Source organism: Phalacrocorax carbo, chromosome 3 (assembly GCF_963921805.1).
Source record: "Phalacrocorax carbo chromosome 3, bPhaCar2.1, whole genome shotgun sequence".
Taxonomy (NCBI): Eukaryota; Metazoa; Chordata; class Aves; order Suliformes; family Phalacrocoracidae; genus Phalacrocorax; species Phalacrocorax carbo.
The window spans coordinates 23,473,984-23,483,938 of record NC_087515.1 but is presented as its reverse complement, the minus strand read 5'-3'; the positions used below and the strand labels follow the sequence as shown (position 1 = coordinate 23,483,938).

At 53.3% G+C, this 9,955-nt stretch overlaps 1 protein-coding gene across 1 annotated transcript in view; it reads left to right on the top strand.

The window, feature by feature from the left end:
- The first annotated feature begins 172 nt into the window (after positions 1-172).
- The window catches only part of PKDCC (protein kinase domain containing, cytoplasmic), a 37,004-nt gene continuing 27,221 nt past the window's right edge, over positions 173-9,955 (top strand). The window contains exon 1 of the mRNA XM_064446136.1: positions 173-1,213. Within this exon, the coding sequence (XP_064302206.1) occupies positions 560-1,213 (654 nt within the window). The 5' untranslated portion in view covers positions 173-559. The remainder of the gene's footprint in view (positions 1,214-9,955) is intronic.

The window sequence follows — 9,955 nt, the reverse complement described above, 5'->3', positions numbered from 1 at the left end:
CCCCGGCGGCGGCACCCGCACGCCCGGGGCCAGGGCGCCTGGCGGGGGGGGGGGGTCCGCCCGCCCGCTCCGCCTTGCCCCGCCCCGTGCCGGCCCCGCCGATGGGGGGGGGGTGTCTAGGCCGAGCCTGGGAGATGTAGTCCCGGCTCCCGGGCTCGCCGGAGGCCGGTGGGGCTTCCGCGGGGGACTACGTTTCCCAGGCCCCCCTGCTGCTCGGCCGGGCCGCGGGAAGGGCCGGACTGTCAATCACTGCGCGTCGGCGGGGGTAGCGAGCCGGGGATCCCCCGCGCCCTCCTCCGCGTCCCGCTAATAATAAGTGCTTCAGAGGCTTAAAAGCAGGGAGGCAAGTGTCATGCGGGCACGGCGTAAGGGGCTGAGCTCCGGCTGAGCGCCCGGGTCCGCTCTGCCGCCGGCACAGCCCGGAGAGGAAAAAAAAAGGGGGGGGGAAACAGAAAAAAAAAAAAAGAAAAAAAAAAAAGCAAGCCTCGGAGCTGGTTCCCGGGCAAGGGGCGAGAGGAGAGAAGCCCGAAAGGCTGGACAAGCCGGCAGCGAAGTGGCGATGAGGCGCAGGAAGACGGCGGTGGCGGCCGGCTGCTGCCTCGCCTTCCTCCTGGGCACCGTGCTCAACCTCCTCTTCATCCCCGGCTCCGAGCACCCGCCGCCCCGCGACGGGGCGCCCCCCTCCCCGCCCGGCGCCCCCCTCGACCCGCCGGAGGAGGAGGGCGGCGGCGGCGGCCGGGCCGCCCTGGTCCGGCAGATCCGCGAGCGCTACGAGGAGGTGCTGCGCTACCGGCAGCACCGGGCGGCGGCGGGGCGGCGGCCGCTGCGGCCGCGGGAGCGGCGCCTGATGGACCTGGCGCCGCCGCGCACCTCGGCGGAGCAGCCGCGGCCGCGGGGCCGAGCGGTGGCGGGGCCGCGGGCCGGCGCCCCCTCGGCCGAGCTCTCGCTGGAGCCGCCGCTGCTGGGCTGCCGCGACATCCGCAATGTCAGCGGCGTGCAGTACTTGGGCTCGGGGTACACCAAGGCGGTCTACAAGGCGGTCCTCAACCGCACGCTGGCCGTGGCGCTGAAGGCGGTGGATTTCGGCGGGCACGACATCGCCCACTGCGTGCGGCAGTTCTCCGCCCTGGGCGACTGCTACCGCCTGGCCGCCTACAAGATCGTCAAGGAGATGATCCTGCTGCAGCGGCTGCGCCACGCCAACGTCCTGCAGGTACGCGGGTCCTGCGCGGGCGGCCGCGAAGCCCCCCCCGAGCCGGGAGGGTCGCGCTGGTTTGCCGCCGCTTTCCTGGCCCCCGCCGCGGGCAACCTGTCGGTGCTGCCGGCGGAGCGTCACGGGGAGCGGGCCGGGGCCGTGCCGCGGAGCCCCCCGAGAGGCGCGGCGGGGGCCGGCGGTGCGGACACGGAGGTCCCTACGGGCACGGCGACTCCTCACCTCCCTTCCCTGCCCGCGGCGGGGAAGGCAGGAGGCGCGCCGATGGGCGCTCTCCGCCGGGGCACCACCAGCCCCCGCCGACGGGTGGCCCGCACCGGCGGGGCGCGGCGAGGGAAAGGTGCGGGATGCAGCGCCTTCCCTCCCCCCCTTCCGCCTGGTGCGGGGCGAACCTCGCCGGCCTCCTCCCGCCACGGCCGGCCTTGCGGCTCGCTTTCGGGTCGCCCTTCCCCGTACAGAACGCTGAGACGAGGAAGGGGGCGAGGGAGAGGGCTGACGAAGGACTCGGCGATTAAAAACCATCCCCCAAATGTAGGAAATAAAGGCCGCGTCGGATGCAAGCGCCGCTTGCTCCGGGCACCCCTGGCGAGGAGGAGGCGGAGGGGGCAGCCCTGGCGGCGCCCCGGCCCACGGGTCAGCCCGCGGGTGAGTGACCGGCGCGGAGAGGCCGAGCTTAGTCTTGTTAGTCAGCGCGCCGGCACGGCCGCACTTGCCAGAAGGGCTGCATAGTAGGGCTGTTACACATCAGCATGAATCTCAACGGGTCCATTTGGATGTAAATGCTGCTATGGAAATTCCTATTGCGTTTCGCATAGCATGAGCGTTGCAGTAGAATAAAAAATGAACGTTAGCCCAGACGGTCTCACAGTAGGTGCTTTTTGAACTGAACCAAGTAAAGGAGTTTTGTGTTTCTGCAGCAGCAGCAGCAGGAGTACCAGCTCCCCCACGAGAACTTCAGATCCCAACGATCAAAGCTCTCGGGTTTCATATACTGTTCAAAGAAAGGGTAGTCATGATTTATCCACGACAAGAAAATAGATATTAAAATTCCTTCCCTCCTTCCTTCCTATGTCTATATTCCTTCCTCGGTGGTGCCAGGTCTCACTGTAATACATAAGGAGGACAACATCTAGCAAGTTACAAAGAGCTGTGCTCCTAGTAAGGATGTTACTCGCTCCGCTGTCGCTATGATGGATTCTTGTTGGGAAAGGCGTGCTTGGGTGCAGCCGCCCTTACCGATTGATTTGACAGCGGGAAATACACCCTACGGTTGTAAACGCAGAAGGGATTCCTCACCTAGGAGAGCGCTAGCGTTTATTCCCCACGTTACTCGTGTGTAGTTTTTCTGCTCTGGAAGGATTAATTCGTAAATCGCTTTTCCCCCTCACAGAGTGGAATGGGGGCTGCGTTCAGCCGCCTGGGAAGGGTCCCCAGCAGCAGCAGCAGCAGCCGCCGCGGTGTTCCTGCGTGGGTGGGCAGCGGGCCGGCCGGCGGCGGGCTGGCAGCGCGGGCTGCGCTGCTGAAGCTGCCTGCAGCACCGCTTCCCCGGCAGCAAACCTCAGAGGAGCCCCAGTAATTCACTCCTCCGCTTCGTGATGTCAGGTGGACTCTGGAGGGGGAAGCGAAGGTGAGATGTGGGGTGTCCCTTGGCGAGGAGGGCCGGGGCTGGAGGATGAGCAGGGGCTTCCACAAGCGCCGGGAGGAGAATCACGCTCAGCCCCTGTGCTGGGAAAATGCTCTCATGGGCAGAAATCCCACGTGTTAATTAGGGCTTCGTAGTTACATGCCACCCAATTTAAAAATAGATTACACTTAAATCAGAAACATCTTTTTCAGCTTCGTTCTGATTTTGTCATGGCGTTTTCTTTTGTCTGCCTTCCCTCTCCATCAGCCCCCAGCCGAGCTGCCCGGCTGCGCTCAGGGGAGCCCTTGAGCCCCCTGTATGTCACTGACCTTTTCCTTCAACGTATTTCATTCTAGGGACACACGGGGCGAGGTTACTGCAGTGTGAGCGAGGGATAAACGTTTGATAAGACGTTGCCTTGAAAGGAAACTATGAAAATCGACCTGGTAGGCTTTATCTAGGCACGGTGGGGGCAGCCGTTTGGGCGAGGAATAGGTCGCTGGTGTCACGCTGGAGTCGTAAAACCGGTGGAGAAAATAGGCACCGGTGAGCAACGTGAAATTCATTGATTATGCCTCCATTAAAATCTGAAAGGGGAGAGGATCTAGCAACCTCAAGACTGATTTTTAGCTTGTTTTCGGCAGAAGCTGGCCATGGGCTTAGAAATCGCTGTCGAGGGTTTGCGGCCGAGGGAGAGGAAATCGGTTCAAAATCTCCTCCCCGCCCTTCTGGCTTTTGACAGGCGCTTCGGCTTCCAGGGGAGCAGCAGGACCCATGCTGCCTGCACCGCACAACATCGTCTGGGCCAGCAAAGGCCGGCAGCTTTTCTGCCTTTTATCCTTGACTCTTTTTTTGCTCCTAACCTCCCCCCCCCGCCCCTCCCGGCGGCTCCCGGCATACCCAAATAGGAGCCGGCTGCTATAAATATCTCGGAGGACATGCCACCCTCCTGCCACCCCGGGGGAGGGCAGGGGTGCCGGGCAACCCGTAGCAGCCCCGCCTGGGGGCTGAAAGGGGAGTGCCGGGGGGTGGAGGGGGTGTTTCAGGCGCGGAGCGATGCTTTCCCCCCACCCCACGCCACGGGGGGAGCGAGGACCCACCCGCGCCGCCACCTGCGGGCACCACCTCGGGCGAACCGCGGCTGGCCTGAGGCAGGCGGGAGGTCTTCCTCCGGCTGTCCCCGCCGCGGGGTGCGGGAGGCCTCCTCTGCACCCCGCGACGCCCCCACGCTCCGCCGTGGGCAGGGGAGCGGCGGCGGCAGCACACCCCTCCTCCCCCCGGGCTGCCCCGTCCTGCTGGGCGCCCCGCAGCATCCCCGGCCCCGGTCAGGGGCTATTCGGGGTGAGCGCCTTCCGGAGTTCCTTTTGCTGGAAATACGGTTTCGTGTAGGTTCAGTCCTAGGAAAGGGGGTTTTCCTGTAAATCTCTGGCAGCTGACAGCCTGAAGTGTAGTTTGTAAGATAACAGGCTTGTTCTATACTGTCTCAGCAGTTCCCATTCTGGCCTGTCTCTTGTCAAAATCAGCTTGCTTTTTTTTTTTTTTTTTAACCATCCTTTTAAAAGACCTGATTATTGTACAATATATGATAGAGGGGGAAAGAACTCTTTCCAGAAAGTACCACTGTCTTCAGACAACATGTTGACACATCCACCGTGCCCTCTGCCTGGGGAAGGAGCCAGATGTGTCAGCTCCGGCAGATGTAGCGAATCAAGCCTATCAAAAGAAACGTGGAAAACCAGCAAGAGAGAGTGGTTTTGCATTAGCCAAGGCTGAGGCGAGGGCAGCTTGCCTTCCAAATTTTATTTCCTTGCTCTGCCCGTCGCTTGTATGCCCACCAAAGTGCCAGCCCTGGGCCATGGCCCCCCGTGCCCCCGCAGCCTGGGGTAGCCCCAGGCCTGCTGCAGCTCGCCAGGGCTGCCCGAGGCTCCCTGGCACAGCGGCCGCTGGAAGGGCAGGTGCCGACTGCTGTGGAAATGTGTTCGCTTTGGAGTGGGGAAGTGAGGGGTAGTTCATTAAAGTTGATTTTATAATGAAGGGTACTGGGGAAGAAGGGGAACTGGGTTGCTGATTTATTGTAACAGAGGATTTAGCCGCCCGCTAATTGCTTTGCAGTCGCTCTCTGTCAAATGTGGTGCCTGGTCTCCTCCTTTCCCTCCGTGCTGCGGTTTCTTTTCTTGCAAAGTTCAAATGCTGCTGTCTGAATCCTGGCTTTCCGTGCATTTTAATGGGGAAGATGATTTAGTGTGCTTTAATTCCTCCCTGCCCGTATTTGAGGAAGAAAAGAAAATCAAACCATTTGCAGTTAATTTCAAACAATGAGCGCGATTGTAGAGACACAAAGGCAATGTTTGATTTACTGTAATAATGTAATTATAGCCCTGGAGTATCAGAATTAAGGGTGTTGCCATTCATGGGCATAAACGGTTCTTTGGAGGAATTCTTTCTTCCTTTGCATTGCTGAAGCTGAAGAGAGGGGAGGGTAGGTTTGAAAGTGGAGACGTTTGGAAAAGTGCAAGCTGATTTCTGTGACAGCTATTTATCAGCACTTCTAGTGTGAGTTCACAACGATTCGTTTAAGAAGGAGCTACCACTTTCTTAAACACAAACGCTCAGGAAAAAAGGGTTGGCTTTGAAGCTGCTGGAAGACAGCAGCTGCTAACAGAACCACTGGCTTGCTAAGTGCCCAGGCAAGGGTGTTTCATTTGGCTTATTTAGCTTTAGCGTAAAGTTAGAACACAGAGATGAAATACTGAGGTGGCATCAACACTAAAAAATCACCACCCAAGTAATGGTGTCGAAGCAGGTTCTATATGAATCGGTTCAGTTAGCTCTAGTGTATTTGTTACTGGTGTGTTTTAAATGGTCATGATTAAAGTGAGAATATTTATCGCTTAGAAAATTCACTGAAAAAAAGAACTGAAAATAATACATCACTTGCTGTTGACAAGTTCAGTAGACTTAAGATGTGCTAGCCAGTCATGACACTTTTAAATACCTGTTTTTTAAGTAAGATTTTATTTTCTTTACATGTGATAATTAACAGGTATTTTACCTTGATGGTCTCCCTATACATATGTGTAGCCAGCAGGATAGGGCAGTTTTAATTTTAATGTGAGAATTAAAATAGTAAAGCTTTGTATACAGTTTGCTTATTCTAAGTGGAAGTAGACAGTCTTTCCAAGTCTGAAGAAAGTCAATATACAATTAATTTCCAGTGCAAATACATTTGCATAGGGAGTGTATGGACTCTAGACGTCTGGTCCTTCCCCATCCTCCTTGTGTGAATCCCCTGTTGTTTTCACAGAAAGGAGGGGGGAAGGGGAGATCAAGCCATGGTGGAAACAGCTACTCGGGGACCTCTTCCTTGTTGCCAGCGGGTGGGCATTGAATCCTCTTTGTGGCAGCAATGGCGCAGGACTCCCAGCAACAAGCCTTGATCTGCAGTTGGCTGGGGTTTAACCATGACAACTTTGGGAATGGCTGGCCTGAGAAGAGTGCTGTGATTGCTGATACCAGCTGGTGGGTGACTACATAGAGACTTTGTCATTCTGAATTTTGGATGGGGCAGCAGAGGTTTGCAGCTCTTGGGAGCAAACCTTTCAAAACCAAATGCCTGATGAGAATTAACCTTCCAGGCTGGGGCTGGGGCTGGCTGGGGTCTGACCACACGCTCCACATGCAGTCATCGGGAGGGTGTCTCTGCAAATAGGAGGGTCGGTTTAGATGGGGATATTTTCTCTAATGCTTTTCTAGAGTAGCTCCGTTGAGGTGCTCTTGGGACAGGTTGGCTAAAGATGAACGAGGCCACTGCACACGGTGCAAGACTAGGCTGACAGCATCTGTTTAACTGGTACTAGAGTCAGAGGAACTTCAGGCCACGGGCAGATGAGCCTGTCAAATCCTGGTGAGGTGGCAGGAGAGGTTCGCACTGCTCGCTTGCCACCTTGTTCCTCTGGTAAAGCTGCCACCACTGCCGCTTCCTCCCAGTCACTCCTCAGCTTGACATTGCAAGCTTTTAGGGGCACCTTTCAGGACACGAGGTGTCCAAGTCACTTGGGCATCCTTCAAAATTTTTAGTGATGGTCGATATAGGGTGTCAGCACTGGACATTTACGTGGGTGGAGAGAAAAAAAGCAGGCAGTGCCACCTACTGATGGCTCGGTGGAGACAGCTCGCTGCTGCTAACAGATGTCCCCACAGCCCCAAGGAGCTCGGGGTGGAGTGGAGAAGGGCAGAGAGAGCAGACAGATGCGGTTTGGCGAGGAAAGAAGCATTACACAAAGTGCTTCTTTATTATGAGACTGCTTCCCAAAAGGCCCAGATGTTATCCTGCACTTTTAAGAGTGAAGAAAGGATCTGTTAACAAGAACTCCAGAGCTGCTGGAAGCGCAGAGCTGATACAATTGCAAACCAACTCTAACCGTTTGTGTCACTGGAGGGCAAAGCTGTACGTCTTGATGCTGAACTCGCCAAGTAATGGGTTTCCCCATTGAATTGCATGGGATGGCAGAGGGTGTTCAACTTGCAAAGCTGTTGGCAGGAACAGCTTTCCATAACGCACGTGCCATCACGTAAGTTAAAAGGGCTACATCGTCCGTCCTTTTGAAAGCAGCATTCATAAAACTAATCCCAGTCATTTGTTGAATGATTTCTAGGATTGCTTCTCAGTTTTATGTGCCATGTAAATCATTCCAGAAGACTCTGGTTTGAATTTCTGCCTCCTTTATGGGAGCTGATGACTTGCAACCTCATCCAGTTTCCTTCAGGGAAGCCCAGCACTGCTCCTTCTGTGCAGCGGCTCCGGGAGATTACTGGTCACCACAGGATGCTGTGGGTACGATCAAGCTCTCCCTTGCTCCTTGCCTTTTTTCATTGGAGCAAAAATGAGTGAACAAGGCCACTCCACCCTGTGACCATCCTGGCCTGGAAATTACTTACGACCAGGGCAGAAGTGCAAGGGAAAGCACATGTATTTTAGAGGTTCTCTTTTCACTCCCCTGGCCCCCCAAATATGGGGTGCCTAGGTAAATCTTGCAACGGATGGTTGTGGTCCTTTTGTACGTGCTTTGCCTTCTCGTTGCAGCCATATTTTGGGAAAGGCTGGTAGGGCTGTGGTGGTCAGCCAAGGAAGCAGGAGATGACCCCTGAAAGGGCACAACAGGGCTGGCAGAGCAATGTTCTTCTGGTCCTCTGCTCACTGCACAGACACAGAGTGCGTTGGTGGGCTCAGGTGTGAGCTGGCCCACACTTAGGAGTGTTGCAGCCCTGGTTTATGGAGTGTCTGTGTCAGATATACAAGCTGGTGTTTTTAAAGGTCTTTTCTCCTGGATTTTTGTGCCAACACAGTCAGCTGATGGTTCAGATCGGGGCCTTGTGGCATCTAACTGCCATTGCAATTTTTGATTTCTGTGATGGCCATGAAAAACTTGACAAGAACTAGTTCTCACAGGCGCTGTGCTAATACTAATATTGACTCAAGACTGATTTTAAAGGAGATGTTATTTTTTGTCACACTCAGCTGAACCACTCAGCTTAGGTAGTAGACACCAAACACGGATGGTTTATATTGTTGTAGGCCAAATTTGGAACGACAAAGTTTGGAAAGGGTTGCTTTCTTCTTGGACTATGTAGCTGGTGATAGGCTTCCAAGCTTATTTTAAAGCTCACCGTGATAAAGTACACAGTGATACGGCTCAGACACCTAAAAAAGGAGAATTATACAGCTGGGTCTACTGAATCCAAGTCAAGCTTTTCCAAACATGCGATGCACAGAGGTTGATAGTTTTGTAGTGCAAAATCATGTCATAACGAAGGGTTAATCTGGCAGTGGAACTGAATGCAGTCCTGTGGATGAAGGTCGGGAGCTTCTGGTCTGGCTATTTACGAGATAATGAATGGCGCCTCCAGTCATATCAGCCTGTTTCCATTGAAATCACGGTTGTATGAGTGATCTATTTGTCTTCACTGGAAAGCTTTACAAGAGTAGGCTACTTGTGTGACTAAATATTTGCAGGGCTGGGCCTTGAGCTTGTGCAGTGCAATGCAAATTCAACGTGCTGTAAATGTTTTAGTAGAAGAATTTTCCACTTCAGAGTGTAAGGAAAGCAGAGAGAGTAAAAGGGAGATAACATTACTAAATCATAAGATTATAGCCAACTTAATGTGTGTCAGAACAGCAGGTATATATGGATATGTATACACGCACATACCTACAAAATATATGGAGATATCTGTGGACCTTTGTGGATATACTGACAGATATGGTTAGATACACATATGTGTGTGTTTTTAAATAATACATTCAAATTTTTCTATTCATGAACTTCCATGTGTAGTGACAGTGCCAGGTATGAGATTCTTGTACCTTCTAGCTCTTCTGGAGTTTAGTGCTAATCATAATAATACATTTATAAATAAAAGCCGAGGGAGAACCGTGAATTTAGAGTTTAATATTTGAATTACCCACTGTTTGCTCTTGATTCTAGTATCCAGCAGCATAGGAAATCCTGCCTCACAGCTGTCAGCACACAGTTTTGGTCCCACTTTTAAAAGGCTCTGTGTGGTGCTGGGGATGCCCTGTAGGAAAGTAATTTTCCAGCGAAGCTCAGCACTTGGCAGGGCTTGATTGCTAGATTGCAATGAGGAAAATCAATTCAGTTCTTAGGCATCTTCTCTATATATCCTGTAGCAGGAATGGTGGTGTTGGATTGACCTTTATTAAAGAGGAGGCCTTTCAGGTCCCCTAAAAGATTAGGCCTTTCAGGGAACCCATCCTTTTTCCAGGGAGATGCATGTTACAGGTTTGCAGTTGCTTTTGAGCAGAGTAGGTGTGGCAATATTTTAAAAAATTAATATCTATTTAATATAAAAACCTATTAAAATTATAGATACAAATATTATGTGCATGTATTATATATAGAAACACACATACACCAAGTGGTGCTTGAGGATATGGTTTAGTGGTGGACTTGGCAGTGATAGATTGGCAGTTGGACTCGATGATCTTAAGGGTCTTTCCCAACCTTAACAATTCTATGATTCTATGATATGTCATATATACACAAATATTTGCGTATATGTGCTTGTGTGTATATGAGTGTGTATTTATAAATGTATAT